At 41.7% G+C, this 18,978-nt stretch overlaps 1 protein-coding gene and 1 long non-coding RNA gene across 7 annotated transcripts in view; one reads left to right on the top strand and one right to left on the bottom strand.

Annotated features, from left to right (window-relative positions):
- Positions 1 to 18,978, top strand: part of LOC115575100 (uncharacterized) — a 116,217-nt gene that overhangs the window by 22,766 nt on the left and 74,473 nt on the right. The window lies entirely within an intron of this gene.
- Positions 1 to 18,978, bottom strand: part of grin2ca (glutamate receptor, ionotropic, N-methyl D-aspartate 2Ca) — a 71,234-nt gene that overhangs the window by 17,579 nt on the left and 34,677 nt on the right. For both annotated transcript variants that reach the window (XM_030406943.1, XM_030406942.1), the window contains exons 3-5: positions 18,128 to 18,729; positions 12,808 to 12,922; positions 6,108 to 6,319 (exon numbers count right to left, since the gene is read on the bottom strand). In XM_030406943.1, coding sequence (XP_030262803.1) covers positions 6,108 to 6,319; positions 12,808 to 12,922; positions 18,128 to 18,729 — 929 coding nt within the window. The remainder of the gene's footprint in view (positions 1 to 6,107; positions 6,320 to 12,807; positions 12,923 to 18,127; positions 18,730 to 18,978) is intronic.

Below are 18,978 nucleotides of genomic sequence, written 5' to 3'. Positions count from 1 at the left end.
AGAGAAGGCAACAACACATTTTGACAGATTTGTCTGTTTGTCAGGATGTTGTGAGGTGTCACAGATGCTACATTGGCTGTCGTCCACGATGTCACAAAACATTACATATGATAAAATGAGCAGTTTTGCCAGTTGCTTTATTTTCATTCACAGTGCCTGACTTCTTCTTTTGGGTTGGGCCATCAATCCTGGGATCAGAGTAAAAAAACAAAAATGTAACGTTCCTCGAGGCATTCAGTTTATTTTGACTGCTTGCACTGATGTGTTGGAAAAAGCTTTGCAGATACCAAATAGTTCAACACTTCAAAGCTTCATTTAACGATGTTGGCATTTGAATTCTGAATCAACATTTGAATGCTGACGAGTCTCATTCTCAGTTTGTTGAATACTGACACTGGGCGAGCCAAGTGTTGGTATCTGACCTCAGAATGAGTCGCAACAATCAACTATCTTTTGACTCCGTCTTTAATTGGGCAATCTAGCAACAATCTTACAGCACTTAAAGTTACATAACAGCTACAAAAATCTCCTTTTGCTCTCACCCTATTGTAGAAATGTGCTCAAGTTATTGCTAGACCATTTTTTTTTTGTCTCAGGATGTTTTGGCTTTTTTATTGTTATAATGTCGTAAAAGTTGATGAGAGAAATTTGAAGCTTCATTTGCTTCAACTTGGTTTGCAGTGACCTAAGAAACGTTGTGATTTAGGTAGGGCTGGGCAAAGTATACAATATATATTGTTATTGTGATATGAGACTATATATCATCTTAAATTTGGGATATCATGACAGTGTGATATTGAACCTACCAGACTTTTCTACTTTCCTATCATTATATCCACATTACTGTTGATTACAGTACTAACAGTCATCACTACAATATTGTTGCAATATTGTTTATTGGGAATTTAATACATTTAAATCTATCTTAAAGTATTGTTTTCTGCATTATAATGTCTAAAAATTGATTTATCGGTTTAGCAAAATAAAGGAGAAATGAGGCGTTAAATTGTCTGCTTGCTCTGACTGGTTTGAAAGAAAGTCAGCAGTAAGTTATAATTGAAGTTTTTGTGTTCTTTGTGTGACACAATACACAAAGGTGTTGTAAATGAACTCTGAAAGGTCAGAATTTGCTGTGGTGGCTGGTGATTCATATTTGAGAATAATCTGGTTAAGTAAAAATATAAATCAAATGTTACAGATGAACTTTACAACACTGACACAGGCCACTGCGTCTGGAAGAGCCCCTTGTGTGGTGAGGCGGAGCTTTCCCATAAATGAAGGCTCTACATAGTTTAGGAAATCTATTTCTGAAGCTCTTAAAGTGTCAGAGTGTCTGACTTTGCTTGATGTGAGCTTGGCAGCAAAGTTTAGCCAAACTTGACGATCCGGTCTGTTTATATTCATCTGCAGAGAGGTTACGGTCCACCATTAAACGTCTATTTGCTTTCAGAAAAACCCAAACAGACACACCTCTATAGCGTATACGGAGGGCAGTGTGAGGTGATGCGGCAGCGACCTAGTGAGCCATGGGCGCAATGCAGAGAGCACTAATGACACGTCACCCCTAACCTCCCCCACACCTTCAGTCTAATGGACTCTGCGCCCACACATCAGGACCAGGAGGCAATGAGACGGACAGGCGGGGCGTCGAGCAGGCAGAGCAACACCACAACAAACAGAAACAAATGAACACTTTAGAGGAAAACAAGGCTGCCACAGCAGACCGCGAGTAAACACAGTGGTCCCAACATCCCCCGTCTCACCAGATGCCAGGGTTCAAGGCTGGGCGTTAAATCGGCTGCCAATTGCATTAAAATAGGTCCTCGGGAATTGTTGCAAATGTGTGTGAGGGTATTTATTCAAAGTGTGTACATTCTTAGAATAATGTTTCCAAGCTGCTCCATGGATGGTGACAGGCAGCAGTTATGGCAGTGTGTGTGTGTGTGTGTGTGTGTGTGTGTGTGGATTTCTACACTTGTGTTCTACAAAGTTTAACACTCACTCACAACACTCTCATTGAGAAGCCCTTAAAATATTCACTTCTTAAAAACAGTTGCAAAGCTGCACAAAGCAATTTTTCTTCTAAAAGCTGATGTATTAAACCAAATTAGAGAAGTCTCGCTCTGTTCACCCAGTTGTGATGCCGTAGACTCGCCAAAATTGAAGAATCTGAAATTCAAAGTGTTCCCAACTGCTGGGAACAGAAGAGGTCACAAAATGAATTTTAGCGGGTTTACCAGATGTTACAAATGAGGAAGAAATAAAGTAGTTTTTACTAAACAGAACGATTAGCTAGTTTGTTTATTCTGGCTAAATTGAAGGAAAAAAACCAACTGCATCGATAAAGTTTTGCAGTCCGTCTGACGACAACGCTGTTCCTGTTAGTGAGTCCCTTCTCAGCGCGTGGACTTTGCATTGTTATGATGTCACAGACTATTAAATCAAATTTTTTGGCTCATACTCTGATTTTGTTCTTTTTTATAACAGTGGTTAAAATGGCAAAATGCTTCTGCTTTGCAATGGCCACTGGGCAAATGGCAATCAACGCTGGCAGCACAACTGTATCCTCTCATGTCTAAATAGCAGATCCATGGCTCTACCACAAAAAGTGTGAGTCTAATTGCAGAGGCCAGCAGATGTTGTGGTCTTGGTGTAGTTACTCTTCTCAAAGTGTATTTTAGGGTGTGTTTTCGTTAACCTGGGGGCCTGTTGCACGGCGTAAACATGGAGAACGTTTCCCTTTGCAATGACGAATCTTAATAACAGCCACTTTACACTAATGCTCTGACTCAGGTGCCTTGTAGGCCTGTTGAGTAATCAGAATTCATGAGGGCTTACATGTACAGCTGTACTGTGGACCAGTGGTGAGTAAGATTTATATTTGTGTGCATAAACATTAGAATATTATACCCTCTGAGCACGACTACAATTTTTAAGCATTAATTTGTGAATCCTCCAATGTGTGGAGTTTATTTAATGCAGGTTTGTGGCGCTGTGTACTCGATCCTGTTGCTCTGAGACTCAGGGGAACTCGTCTACCGCTGCACTCAGCCTCAGCTTTAATTAAATCAACTTATGATCTAACTCCCATTGAACACAGCTAATGTATGATGACATTATCTTCCCAGGTCAATACCACCCTTCACCAGGGCATTACCTCTAAATTAATCTCCTCCAACGCACTCTCAGGGAGAAGAGTGTCCCTGCAGTACAAAAGCAGTGAGGAAGAGAGCTCTAGACTTGTTTTCTGATCCCACTGGAGAAACATGTGAGACTCAAAGGGAAGAGCTGGTGTTAACCGCTTTGTGCCGCTTTAGCCAAGTCTGAGCCGGGTACTGGTGGCTGTTTGTCAGGCCTGTCTGAGGACGAATGATGGAGCTGCACAGATGGTGTACTGGGCAGCCTGGATGTATGGGATTGAAAGGGTTGAGGGATTGGAATGGAGGACCTGCATGACCATTGACTCCCCATTTACAAAGCGCTGATGTAGGTCTAAGTTGTGAACATGCTGAGCACGGTGGGGAACTCTAGTAGGTGTGCAGGAAATTCAGTAAAGGAAAGGTCACCCTGCATTGCTGATTAGGAAACATGATTCTCTTTTTTGTTCTCAACTGTGGCCGATTGATAAATTGGTTGACTGATAAAACAAATAAATCAAGTGTTCGCACACGTTTGCCGTGAGTAACAAGAAATTGCACTTCAGAAATACCGAATGTATGTTTGACAGTGTTGCCTTGACATAGTCTGTCCAATAGAGAGCACTTACGAGTTATGTTTTATTCTGCTAAATTCATCTCAGCTTTATTCCTTATGAAGCTAATGTAACGGATAAAAAAAAGTTCAATATTATGTATTTATGTAAGAAAAGTAATATCAAGTATCAGGCAAGCTCTAGTTTTATAAAGGTAGGGACATTCAAGGTAGGTTAGTTGTGATGAACTGGGTATTTGTTTATGTTGTTCTTTGTTTAAAGTTGATATTGAAAGCAAGCTCGTTACAGATGATGCGGCTCCCAAACGGGCAACCACAGTTCGAGTCTGCGTTTTGGCATCTATAAGTGTGAAACCACTCAATATTTTTACGGAGAACTCGGAACCATTTCCAGCTGTGTTAGTTGCAAATAAATCAGATATTATTCATGTGAAGTTGGGCCATCTACACCAGTGTTTGGGTCGACCAAATCAGGTATTTTAAGCCAAACTGTGATGGGTTCCTAACCCTAACCAGAGCATAAGCACAGTGTTGTGATGAGAAAGAAACCAAAAATTTAGCCTAAACAAACGTAAATTGGAACATAAAGAAACGTAAAGCTTTAACTTCTGTGTGGTTTTGCTGAAATGTACTTGGCTAACATTTATTTTGATGATGGGGTAGAAAGTGGATTATCCCTTTTATTGATGTACAGTTGAGCTCATATCACCCACCCCTTCTATAGATCCATCCATCGCCTCATTAGGCACAAAGACCTATCTTCAGTTTGACCGTTGGAAGCTTGGAGAAGAATCTACCTCTTCACCCTTCATTGCAACGTTCATTGGTCAGTGTTTCTCCTTCAGCTGACCAAAGTGCTCGCTGCTTCATTGAACTTCTTATTGACTTTATCTGGTTCTGCCTTTGATTTTCTTTGCAGATCCACGAAAAGAGCCTTTGTGTAACGAGGGGGAATTATGCATTTTTTTAATACAGGCAGGACGATTTGGTCAGCATGAGCGATAAAGCACTACAGTGCTCCATAACACTGAAGGGACGCGATCTCCGTCTTCCATTCCCCTCATCTCGTTAACGCTATTGTCAGTAATGGGTAATGGCCAGCGCTTCTCTCCCCCACTAATGAACACCAATATCAGTCTCTAGGTGTTGAGGATTGATGACCTGGCCTAATCGTCCCATCTAATTGATACCCCACCATGCAGCACATATATTTCCTTGATTGGGTCACAGGGTGATCCCTGGGATATTGCTCTCCGGCCAAGCAGCCTAATGAGTATCTCACCTCATTGGGTGATAAGAAGCCATGCCTGGGGTAATGGCAAGGGAAGAGCCTCTTAATCTCATACCTAATGGCACTCTCAAGTTGGATACAAAATCAATTAAGCTGGGCATGTTAACATGTGAGCCCATGTGGGAATGTACAGTGATATAAAGTGAGTTTGATTCAGATGGTTGCCTTGACTTTAGATGGTCTACGCTCAGTTTGGTGACAGGAAATGAAATCATGACTTCTGCTCCTCCAAATTCATCCAGACAGATTTGGTTTATTGACTCGATGTCTGATCAATGTTGTTTTCGATCGTGAAGCTCGATTATTGATGAAACCCAAACCGCTGATGTGGCAGTGTGTCTTCAGCCCAAAGCATCAATATATGAAGACCTGGTGATAAGCCTCAACAATCAATTATCTCATTATAATTAAAATGGTAATAAAAGTAAAGAATTGTTTTTCTTAATAGCTTCCTTGTCATTTGACCCATTGACTCAAAACCAATGCCAAAATGTCTTATTATACTGGTAGAATGAGAGACAGAATTCTTCTCACCTGCTGGCTGTTGCTTCAGATGGTTTAAATGCTAAATTAGCTCCAGATAGTTAACATTAATGCTGCAGGTAACTTGGCTGTTAACTTGTTTATGTACTTTCTGCCTGTCTTTATTTTTATGATGAAATACGGGAGGCAGCTTCCTGTAACATCACTTCACAGTTATGTGTACGACTCTGTGATTGATTCTCTAATTTTCTCTAATGAAATCATCGAGCTGCGTCCCATTTTCGGACTCTTTCCCTCAAACGTTCATCCATAACAGTCGTTAACTGGGTAGTTACGATTTAGGATCCCAGTAGTTGCAGCTGTTGTTGTTGAAAAGTGTCTGCAGATCTGCACACAATTTCACTGCAAGTTCCCTTACGTTCCTAGTTGTAATACGCTGCGATGGTAGCTTGTACTTTGGCTAAACAAATGCGATTATCCTGTAGAAGTCTTTTCCTTCCACAAAGTTTAATGTGAGCATATCTCCAGTCACCTTTTTGTCACCTACTGCTTGCAAACAAGGTTTTTGGTGTGTTTGTTGGAAAGGAACAGTTCAGTGTTGTTGAGCATCAGTTTGACTTACGCCTCCGTCTTGTTGGACTGTCGTCGGCAGGGTACAGTGTTGCTGACACATGTACCAGTCACGGGGTCCACTGCCTCCACGATGACAAAGGGCCTCTCCTCCAGCGTGGCCACCGTCAGGTGCCTGTAATCCGACACCGGCTCCAGGTAGGAGCCGTACCGCGGCCACACGGGGTATCTCATTTGCAGGATCCCCGTCTCGTAGGTCCCCACCTGAAGGAGTGAGCAGTGGATCAACAGTGAATAATCTCAGCACCTAACCCCAGATGGTTACTGCTTGATTCTCATGTGTTATAGCATGGAAAACAATGATTCTTTTAAATCCCTCCACATAAATAAACAGCAGAGGATGCCAGAAACTTGTTAAACTCGGCCTCAAATAAAGGGGAGAATCACTGAAGAAATAACATTTTTTGCCTCTCCATAAATCTCTGATGAGGCCAGTGAGGACACGACCACATAACACCGTCTATCACAACCTACAAATCTTAATACAGTTGTCCCCAATTCTCTGAGTGTATATGTTGTTATCGCACGTCGTTGTGATTTGTGCATCTGGACCCGGTGCAGCGAGGGCAGCTTTAGTTCGACGACAGTTTAGAGGAAATTGATTTTTGGCTGACTGGGGATGTAGAGAGAGCAATTACACATCTAATGCAACCAAAGCAATTCCACCCCCTTCCATATTACCAGTTAGCTAATTTTAATTGGATGTTGTGGGGAAATGAGCGTTCAAGCAAGCTGAATATATAATCAAGATCTGGAATTGAACATTTCAAGCTTACTTATTTGAAAAAGCCGTGACCTGTTTAGTAGCACGTTCCACAAATTCACCCATCGGACTCTCTGTGTTTAAATGAGGCGGAGAAATGAAGGAATGAAGGTCGCAGAGGACCAATTATCCCGAAACATCAACACATGCCACTGACTGTTAACTTTATGCTGAATCAGATGTGGCTATTAAAAGCTGCTTTGGCTGCCATAATTCAGCAAATGAATTCCAAACAGATCTTTATATTTGTAAGCACACAGTAATGACTTTTTTATATTTTGCTCAGGAAACATGAACTCTCTGATTGTGAACCTGTTTCCTGTACTTGGGATGTTTAGACGGAGGTGATTAATTAACAAAACACCCCACAGTTTTGATGTTGTATGATTAATATATCACTTAACCTTTACTGAATTGATTTAAATGTTTTTTTAATCACATGCTTTGCAAAAGCTAGACGCTTGAGGCCGGTCAAGGTTGAAATGATTGAGTTGAATAATTCACCAAAAAAAAAAAGTATTCAGGGATTCCCATTTACAAGGCAGTGATTAACATAATATAATTAAATCATCAAGTATGGATTTGAAAAAAGTATTAAATATTTATTTTAATGTCGTAAAGCAAAACAAACTATATGAGCAAGTGGTGTTGGTTTGTTTTTGTACACATTTGTTTTAGCTTCCAGTCTGCAGCACAACAAAATCAGTTTTTAAATTCGTCTCCAGAGCGCTTGTATATATGTATGCAGACCAAATACCATTTTTTTATCTTTCTGTAAGATTTTGGTCCCTTCAGCCACACGAGCAAGGTGCAACACGGATGTTTGGTGATAAGGTCCGGTTTGAAGTTTGCACTCCAGTTCATCCCATAGTTGTTAGCTGCAGTTTGGGTCAGAGTCAAGTTCTTAAATGCTAAACTAGGAAACCATTTCTTTATGGAGCCGGTTTTGTTATGTTGGGACCGGAAAGGGTCTTCCCTAAGACCTGAACTCACTTTAGCTTTAGCTTTATTTATAATTCATACAAACAACTCCTAGACTACATTGTACACAAACGTTTTAACAATAAAAAATCAGGGCTACTTTACCTTCTTTTCTGTTACTGTTACTAAATATAAGTATATTATGTAGAGCAGGGGTCTTCAACATTTTTCAGGCCAAGGACCCCCAAACTGATGGAGAGATGGAACCGGGACCCCCTACTATATATACAGTATAAAATTATGTTTTATATTAAACTGTATAAACGTACCTTGTTATTGTGCATTCAGTACTAAGCTGTTCAAATAATACACAGGTTCATATATTCATGTTTGCAAGTCGCCGCCATCCATAACATAACCAATGCCAGTATCAGCATTGTCTGTCATTTGCATGATAAGCATGCATACATGCTACTCATATTGACATTACTATTATAAACATAAATGTGGAAATGAAATTGAGCCACTGCCAAATATAAACATACCTGTTATCTTACAGACAGTACTGAGCTGTTAAAATAATGGATTCATGTTTTATTTTTATTAATTCAATGCAAATCCAAACCTCTGATAATTATCTGTACCCTTATCAGCTGCTACATCAGCTGCAGGTGCAGCTTCGATATTTGCACGTGTTCATGTTTATCTGTATTTAAAGACATTTAAATTTGTGGGGTAAAAAATATTTAAAAAATGTCTAATCAACTGAAAAATTCACGACCCCCCTGCAGTACCTCCGCAGACCCCTAGGGGTGGCGGACCCCCTGTTGAAGACCTCTGATGTGGAGTGTACAGCTACATGATGCTCAAAATGTCCTTAATTTTGTGAGAAAAACAACTTTTCTCTTTAAAATCACACTGCATTGATAAGAAATGCGATCTAGAAGTAATTAATGTGATAAATCACCATTTTAGTTGGAAATGGGTGATTTTTAAAAGGATATCTACATTTCCATTTTCAGCAGCCATCACTCCGGTGGTCCAGTGTTAGCTAATCCAAGTATGACATGTTAAAAGGCTAATCATGCGGATTAAAGAAGCAATAAAACTGGCCTTCCTGAGGCTGGTTGAGTATCTGGATCATCACCATTTGTGGGTTCGATTATCATCTTCAAATGTCCAGAAAACAATCTATTCTTGCTCTTAGAAATTGAGGCTATTTCAAGAATGACTCCAACCAGAATAGAAAGAGAAGTGTGAGGACATGACGTGTCACAGGTACAGGTGAGGAATAAGAGATGAGAAGAGCAGTTTCCTCCTGTTATCTTCTTTTCTGTAGATGAATCAATTACACTCACAATTTAGCTCTGATACGAGGTCTGTGGTGCAAATGTGAGCCGATTAACATATAAACGATAGTCTGTTTGCTTCACAAACACTCGACTGTGCTGCTGTAAATGTCATTAACTTCCCGCAGAGCTAAAAAAATAAAATAAATAAATAAGTGTCTGGACAAAATGTTTTTCCTCCCACATAATCTCTGTTGTTCATGCAGGAAGCGGGACAATCCTGTCTGATCACACCGTCAGCCACAGTGAAATGAAAAAACTCAACGTGGGGGGAAAAGAAGTGCAAATATCATAAATTCTCTCTGGATCCGTTCAGTTATTCCTCTCTGCTGCCAGTCATATTGATCAGTCCTGATGTTTACCTATCGCTCCACTCATGGGCATTTAGTCGAGTCAATCAGAATTTCAAATTTACTGAGATGAAAAACATCTCGTCCCTGTGGCTTCTCACGCTGGGAAGATCTTTATTGTTCATCCATCTCAAAAAAAAAAAGGAAAAAAAGGCTTGTTTTTCTTTACACAGCACGTTAAACAGTGGTGTCATGACGGAAGACTGTCACTCCAGTAGCATAGTTTGTGTTGGAAAAAATTCCACCAGGGAAAAGGTCCAGTTTGATTATTTTCTTTGGTTTAGAAACCAGCCGACGAGACTGTAATTTCAGAGTTTGTATGTGTGTCACAGATATACAGCCAGAGAACGGCAGCTTTCCAGTCCAGTCGTATATCAGCCTGCCAGATAACAGCGATGACAGGAACACTTCCCGCTCTCCTCCGGGGCTTCTTCTCTCTGTCGCCACTCTCCTCTGTCATGCTCTCGCTCCATCTTCCCAAGTTACCCTGACTTTTAGATCCAGGAGGAAGTCGGAGCCGAACAATGACTCTTTTTGGAAGCAGCAAATTACAGCAACTCCATTTGATAAGAGCATTGAAGCGATTTAAGTTAATAAATAGAAAGGGCGAGGGGTGTAATGTGAGTTATCAGTCTGTGCAGTGTCAGGCTGAGGCTGGTTATACACAGGTGATGTATGAACGTTACAGACGGGCAGCCCTGCGACGTGTACAATAAGACGGCTGGCAAAAAGGCAATCAAAAGATGGAATTGATTTTCAGCTCTCAGAGAAAAGAAGCCAGAAGCAACAGAAAGTGAAGCGCAGGAAAGGTATCGCCTCACACGAAAGTCTTTCTGAAACGAGCAAAATGATGTGTGACAAAATAATTTTTTACACCCGCAGAAGGTTTACGTAAAGGTCAGCGTGTTTAAAAAAAGAGTGCTGGAGTCCGTGGGTGAATGAGAGGACACGTTTAGCATCAACTCGCGGCAAGAAGTCTCTCTGTCAGTAACATTTATCTTTAATATGAAAGTGCGTCTGATTGGACACGACCGTAACCTTATACACAACTGTTCTGGAAACACAAATAAACCCTGTCAGGACAGTGATGTATCCAAATCATGTTACTGTCACTGAAATGATCTAATTTCAGTCTTTTTGAGTCTGTTCTCTTTTTGTAGAATTGTTGGAGACATCGTAACACTTCCAGGAAGTTTACAGAGCCGACTTTCCTTTTTGTCTTTGATAGCACAAAGGACGAGGATATTAAGATGGTTAAAACCTCCCTAATCTACTGGGAGTGTTGCAGTGCAGAACAATGCCCTTCAACGTGAACAAACAACACAGGAGGCTCAGAGAAAAGTGCAAAACACAGCTGCTTTTTGTCTGTGTTCGGATGAAAGACAGCTCATCAGGAATTCAAAATGAAAGAAAAGGAGAAAGGAAAGCTCTAGCTTGAAGGTGCTCATCCCGTTAGTCTTTGTTCTCCTCACTTCTGCATTTGTTTGTTGACTGATTGATTTAAGATTGTCTCTATTGTTGCTGCCCGGCACTTACTGCTGTTTTATGCACTGCATTACCCAGAAGCACAAACGAAGAAGGCTGGTAGAACAGTAACGAAGAAAACACAGCAGTTTCACCTCAAACTAATGATTTGCCTGCCTTTAAAGTTGAACACTGTTAGAGTCCAACAGCGCCTCCAAATCCCTAATGTCGGTCTTTAAACACAGTTAGAGATTGTTGTCTACTTTTGTTTATTGCTTTGACAACAAATCCTCCGCAATTGTCTTGTCAGTCAACTCTCCTTGCAAGCGTGATAAGTGAAATGTGACTCTGCTGCTGGCCTCGCTGCTGCGCGGAGTGGGCGCCTACAGCAGTTTGTAGTTATAGCGTCCGACGTCCGACTAATTCGACGTCTGCTGATTTCCAAATGCAAAACGATGGTAGTGTTGGTGGTAGGGATGCACTGATCCGACTTTTTCAGTCTCGATACCGATACCATGCCTGGGCTTTGTGTATGTATCAATACCTGCTACCGATCCAATACCGTTGTTGAATTAATAACAAACTGTATACCGGAAAAATACTTGCATGATGGAAGAGAGCACCTTGGCTTTAAGTATTCCAGTAGGCGACAGAAACCCTCATCTTCAACAACTGACATTGGTTGACCATCTAAAACAATGAATTCTAAAACTTTCTGTGTTTCCTGCTCCTTTGGTTTTGTTGAGCTGCAAGAATTCGGCGTGTTCCTCAGCACGGTGCTTTTGGATGTGCTTGATTAAATTGGTAGTATTGTACTTTGCAGTACTACCACCCCCCGAAGCATTTACTATGCAGACATTGCAAACAGCCGTCGAACTAGTTGGCGTGGAAAGCGTGAAATATCTCCACACAGCCGACTCTTTAGCTCGCTGCATGTTGTTTAACGATTAACTCAACTCTTCTGTTCATTTTTCTGATCTCCAATCCATTTATTTTGTCAATAATCTATCTTAATATCGGATCGGTGCACCCCTAGTTGGTGGTCAAGTAATGTAATCGGTGTGTGCACAACAACGGTGTGACACTGGGAATATATTTTTATTTTACACATATAATTGACTGCGAATAAATACAGTAAAATGTCATGTATTTTCTTAAAAAACAACACCTGTATCATTAGAGTCTGCTTTCATACACAACCTGTTTGTTTTCTTCTTCTACAATCACAGCTTCTCATTAGCTGAGACTATCGATAGCACATTGGAAATTAATCGGATGCAGCACCAGAAAACATCAATACAACATAATTAGCTTTGACGCTCCTGTGGCTGTTTACTCTGAGCGTGATGTTTAACTAAACACCTTCTACTCAACCAGCAGAGGAAGTGAACTCCACCCGTCTTGTGTCCGCATCACATTTGCCCCCTGTGGTTAAATTAATGTTTCAATCTCCAACAAAGTCAATGAGGCGTCACGCTGCTGCAAAGTTATCTGACTGAAGTGTGTGTGTGTGTGTGTGTGTGTGTGTGTGTGTGTGTGTGGGTTTTCTTTTAATATCTTCAGAAGAAATGTAAAGTAGGCGTAAGAGAGGTGTGTGTGTGAAGTGTGTGTGGTACTGTGTGTGTGCTAAAGAGATGATCCTTCATTAAGTGGTTCATTGGTATCAGTAGAGCTCTGACTCCTCTAACTGGTCTTTACAAAGAGACCAGTGATGTATGAAATCACTCTGCTTTTAGCATGCAGGAGAAGACGTCAGAGACAGACGCAGTGTAACTGTAGAGCAGCTCTCCAAATAAATTTAGTGCGTGCACAAAGACTAATTCTGCGATGAAGGTAGAAGCTCACCTTGTCCCACTGTCTCTCTCGGTCCAGCGTGATGATGATCATGGCTGGATTCACCAGGTAACCGTTACTGTTAAAGGAGAAGTCGTTGTTTTCCCAGGTTACATTCAACATGTGCCTGCAGAGGAACAAAACACAAGGAAGGATGATTATTAAGGTGTGACGTCTTGGAAGTAGCTTGTTTTGTACGACCAACAGAGCAATCCTGCAGAGATGTTCATCTTATTAAGACACAAGACAAAGAAAAAACTGGAAATAATTCTTGAGACGCTGGAGCTTCTCAACTGAAGCGGTATGAGCGATAATCATCGACGGCTGCTGTACTTTGAAAGTCATGAAACTCATGATAATGTAATTTCTTGTACCGTGATCATTGCTGATGAACGAGTGAGGTGAGATGAAAAAGGTTCAATAAGAGATTTGTTGTTGGAAACTGAAATGCAACTGCAATCGCCCAACTGTAGACAGAATTATGAGGAAGTAAATATGATTAATCACGAGTCAGAAGCTTCACTATTCAGGTCAGACCTCTGAGAAACTACCTAACTGAGAAATACAAATATAAGAAAGTCTGCTTGTCCACTCCTTTTGTTGTGAAGCAGCTTGGTTCACGGCAAAACATGATGATGTGAAGAACGACACTGAAGACTTTTCATGATGGAAGAGATGTTTTCAGTCTTCTCTCCACTGGCTTCAGTGAGAGTTTGATTTACCAACAGCTCCACGGTGGAAGTGACATCCTACTGTTGATCTGATAAGTTGAAGTCAGCCTGTGATAGATTGTAGCTGACAGATGGTTTTATTTTTTTTATTTAACAACAAAGTTATAGCTTTGGTCGATGGATTGCTGTGAATTTATGTACAGAGGTTTATGGTCCCTGGAAGATGAATCGTACTGACTTTTTGTTAAACACCAGCAGAGCTCGTCTTTTTGGTTCTTTCACTAAAATACCTTTCAACAAAGGCTGACTTTGGTCATCTGTCTTTACTTTGTGTTCAGTGCTAGTTAGTAATGTTAACATGCTAACACGTAAATCCAACACTTTAAAGCTAATTTGAGATGGGGTTAAAAGATAATTCTCATTAGCTTACATTATGAAAGAAAGCGGCTGTTAAACCACAAAGTGATTTTTTTTACTATCGGAATTGAATCGTAGCTGTCCGAAAACTTTTTGATATTCTAGAAAGTTTGCACAATTAAATCATTTTGTCTTGATTCAATTTAAACTGGAAGTTAGCCAAGTTAGCGATGTGGACGATCGGGGTGATTCTATACCGGGAAGTCGAACCTTTTTGGTTCCATGCGCTGCTGAGCAGCTTTCATAGGAATAAACGTGACTCTCCTCATTCTGATTTTAGCATTTAGCCCATCTATAACCTCACAGAGCCTCTTAGTCTTGGTATTTATTGATATTTTTATCATTAGCAGTCTCTTTTAATTTTTAATTTCTTTGTTTTCCAAATATTTTGCAGATAAACACACATGCTGCGTATTGTTTTGCCCTCAGTAGTGGGAATAGCAGACATGTCGCTGTCGGGATCATGAACCCATTTTGAAACCCTTTGGATGAGTCACAAATGAGTTGAAACGCAGCTCTGTTTGTTTGCGGCACAGCAGAGACCTGAGGTGTCCTGGCAGCTTCTGTACAGTGTAGGAAACAGCTACCTGCCTCCTTTGGTTCCATTGTTTCATCACTCACATCCTGTTACACTACACCTGTGGTGCTGCTCTCTCTCACCTCGCCCGTCACTCCAGCAGAGGTGATGAAAGCCTGCTGGGAGGAGAATAGCCTTCAGCTTGGTCTGTGTGAAAAGCCTATTTAATCTGGTAATCTGCTATAATCCCATTAACAGGTGAGCTGTCTCATTATCAGAAGCTTGTTTGAAAAAAAACAACCTCCAATCAAGTGAGGACAAATCTGAGAACCGAGGGGGATGTTAATGTTTGATGTGGCTGGAAAGAGACGAGATAACTGACTATAAAGTTAATAGAAAGTGCTTTGTTCTATCTCGCCGACCTTCACATTACTGGTGAGAGCTGCTGCTACTCAAGTCATGCCTGCTGGGTTTAGAAAATCTAAAAGCAGGGGTTTGTACAGTATCAAAGCTTGAGATAATGTTCACCATTTCCACTTTTTCATGGACGGTTTGGCTTGACAAAAGGAAGAGTTGTCTCCCCTAAGGCTCCGACGACTGCGAAAGAAAAATGACTTGTGACATCAGAGGGGGACAGAGTGATGTTTCATAATGCAAGAGAAGTGTCTGATGATGCTCGTGTCGTGTTAGCAGCCCCTTGGTGACCATCTACAGCAACACATTCACACAGCACACTCCCGTCTCCCTGAATGACCTTGGCTTATGTGAGCCAAAAGCTGATGCTCGAGCAGTTTTTTTCTTGCGCTTCCCCTGTGCTGATGAAAACATTTTTCAAACAAAAAAGGATTTGCTCCATGTTCCATGCTGTTTTTGCATGGCTTTAATGAAAAGAAACCACGCCTTTTATCTGTCGTCACCAAACTAAACTGCCCTGCGATACAGAATCCAAAGAGATACAGACGAGCGCTCAGTAGATGAGCAGATAGATATCAGCGGGGCAGAGGACAAATCTTTGGAGAGAGTGACAGTTGCCATAAAATGGGCTTCACAGCTCCAAACAGATGGGAAGTCATGAATAAATAAACGACTGTTGACCTCTTTTTGCCAGGAAGTCTGAGCCATTACTGTTGGATCCCTGACCATCAGACAACATTCTGCTTCGTGTCCTAAACAAGGTTGTGCAAACAATAAGCGGAAGATTTAAATTGAGACAAGAATAGTGACCGTCCTCTGCAGAATGGACTGTTAAACATCTGTGATTAAAGTTTGCTGAAAGGTGACTTTGTGGCGCAACTAATGACGGTCCTTTTTAAAAAGAAGATTACCAATTTTTGCTATGCTGCCACAAAACCTCTCAGGGTAGCGTATTTTTGACAAAACAGCACGGAGCACATGTGGAGCCAGGCTGCAACGCCTGTAGAGCCGGGCTGAGTGTGCACCCAACCGTAATTTGTAATTACAAGATTAATTACGGAATATTGGTTTTGCTGGTGACACCTACCTAGTAATGCATCTCATGAGTGATCGGCCACTTGGTAAGGAGACTGGGGAGAATAGTTGGGCATGAAAAACATCATATTTTTTTTCATTAGTAATCCTATTTTGTCTCCTAAAACTCGGCATTGATTTCTTTCATCCCTGACCACAAATCTTTCCTTACCTCAACCAAGAGATTTTGTTACCTAAACCTAAACATAGAAGTAGTTTTTAATGAATAGATAAGGGATAGACTAGCTAGCGATCCAGCCATGTCATTGTCCCCCAAATCGATTTTTCATGAACGAATGTCGGAATCAGAATTCCTTTATTAGTCCTGCAAACGGGGAAATTTCCTGCCGATAATCGCAGAGGACATCAGTAAAGACAAACTTCCTTCACACCATCAGCGCTGTTTGGCGTCATGTCTCAGGCAAATGACTTTTTTTATGTGTGATTTTTAACGTAATCTAGATTAGAAGCATTTAATAAGACGTCTAGATAACCAAGAATTAGTTATCAGAGTAGACTCCTAAAATCCATTTACAATCTTACATAAAAGATGTTGGCTGCAGTTAGAAACCAATATGGATTTGTAGAGAAAATGTCCCTTCAATCAAGCTAATTGATGCCCCTTTAAATCAGATTCTGATTGGCTGTCGGTGTTTCTGCTGTTCATCATGTTGCTCCAGCATGATCCCAAAGATATCGTTCACCGCTGTTGTTGTTGCTGCCGTCAGCTTGAGTTAGAGCTATTTTTAAAGGAGTGTATTTCCAGTTATTATTATAGTTATCCTTCTTGGTGTTGACAGCCGTTTAGTCCTGAAGATTGTGTTTTTGTTGGATTTGGCTCATCATGCACAGTTGCTGTAACAGTTGGTCACATCAAGTTCATTGAGCACTCAGGGGTTCAATTTAATTTTAAGGCATCATCCTCTGTGTGTCGTTTACAGTTAAACACAACAAACAAGACACCATGAAGCACACATTAGATGGTTCTAAAGCTACGGGGCTTCATATCTCATGGTCACCATTAACAGTCTGGAGAAGAGCCTCGACTCTGTAACTCATTCTTGGCATTTATTAGCGCTCTTCAAGTGGCCCTGGTGGCCATTATTCTAAATGTGAAAGCGGTGTTTGACTCGGGAACAATCACTGTCCAGGAGCTCAATTTGTCTGCTTGCATGCAATCATACTAAGGACTCTTCTGTATATTAAATGCAGGTATAAATAAAATCTGACCCTGCGGCTGAACATGGAAAATCATTTTTTAAAGACAAGCATTGACAAAATGTCAAGAAATTCAATGAATTCCACAGAAGCAATCCACCGTAAACCTTTAAATAAACAGCTGTTAAACAGACTGATCTGCTGCTTCAAGTTTCTCTTTGCTTAACCTATACAAGGATCTTTTTCTGCTGCTTCTTCTTTTACATATATGGCAAAGGCAGTACTGGCTAGAGGTGGGTGCAATTCATCGATGTGGCGATGCATTGCGATGCTTTACGTGACGATTTGGCCTCGATTAATTAGTTGATGCTTTGCTGCAAGACGGGAACAAAAAACACGTAACCAGAACCTTGGTGCGCACGCCGCCCGGACTGTTAAGTGAGTGGGACCACAACAGATGGAGCAGTAACGTTAGTTTCTTTGAAGAATGGCAACAGCTTTAGCGGCCCCCAAAGAGCGGCCGATTCTCTCGCCACCGGGGAGCAACCGTGTGGAAGGACTTTGGATTCTATGAGAGAGCAAACAAGACGACTAACAAGACCTACGCGATTTTGCTGTTTTCGGTACAAGTCAGCTGTTCAAAAAACCTTGTTATTTACTTAATGCGTGTAGTTTTAGAGGAACTGAGTTAATTGATAGGCTATTTATTTACAAATGTAGCCACAGATGAAGACAAAATCCATCTTGTATGGAAAAAAAGCATAAAAAATCGCAATAATCGAAGAATCGTGGCACCAATAATCGAATCGAATCGAATCGTGAGGTACCCTCGTTGGAACACCCCTAGTATTGGGGGCCTTTCAGCTGCCTGAAGAGTTCAGGGTGCAGAAACACTTAAACCAACATCCAAGAACTTGCAGTAACCAAGACTGACTGTTGCGTTGTCTCACGTCGCCTGTCTAGACCAAAAAACTGCCCTTGAATACATCGTCATCTCCAAAGACTACAGCTGAATACATGCTGTGTAGACTATATTGGATTGAAGATGAATAACCCTCTGGTCGCCAACACCTTATCTTACCTGAACAGAGTGTCGTTAGTAGCAGGGGGCTTGACGGTGTTGTGACAGTCACTGTGGCCTTCGGGAACGAAGCCTCTCTGTTTCCGAAAGCTCTGCACGCCTTTCACCACGATGGCCACCCCGTCCCGCACCCTCTTCCTCAGGCTCATCCTCCATCGGTCCGTGATGATGCTGATGAGCCCCACAGGGAAGCTGTCCGGCGGGGGGATGTCCGGGTTCCCCACTGCCAGGCTGGGAATAATCCAGATGTAGCCCGGCCCCACCAGTCCGGCCTCGGCTGCCATGGTGAACAGGTACTGCGCCTCTTCATGGGAGCAGTACACCAGCAGCACCTGGGCGTCAATCTGCTGCAGCAGCCTTCGCGCTCGGATGTCGTTCATGCCGTCGGCTGACATGTCGAAGGTCAGCACGTCCTGCAGCTCCCATATGAAGTAGCTGGTGTCTGTGAAGGACTTAATGTAATCCACGTAGGTTTCATAGCCCGGGTAAAGGCTGGTGATGACCACAAAGCTGTCCCAGTTGTACTCCTCCATCACCTTGAACATGCCGTTGATCTGCTGCTCGATGGAGGAGCCCAGCTGGAGGAAGTTGGAGCCCTCGCCCTGGAGGAAGAGGAAAACCACATCGTGAGGAGACGGAAAACATACGAAGACCTTTACGGTTCGTTAACTCGGCACACGCAATTTGCTTCGCACTAACAAGCAAAATTAACTCATCTTAATTCAATTTATTTAATCTGAAGCATGATCTCTGGAGGATCCTCTCGAGGGGACACACATGCTCGGATAAATCACACGTGGAGAAGTGAGTTGGCCAACCAGTAGGGTCTGTACTACAGCCCTGACAGGAGC

Source organism: Sparus aurata, chromosome 23 (assembly GCF_900880675.1).
Source record: "Sparus aurata chromosome 23, fSpaAur1.1, whole genome shotgun sequence".
Taxonomy (NCBI): domain Eukaryota; kingdom Metazoa; phylum Chordata; class Actinopteri; order Spariformes; family Sparidae; genus Sparus; species Sparus aurata.
This window is presented reverse-complemented; position numbering and strand designations above follow the sequence as displayed.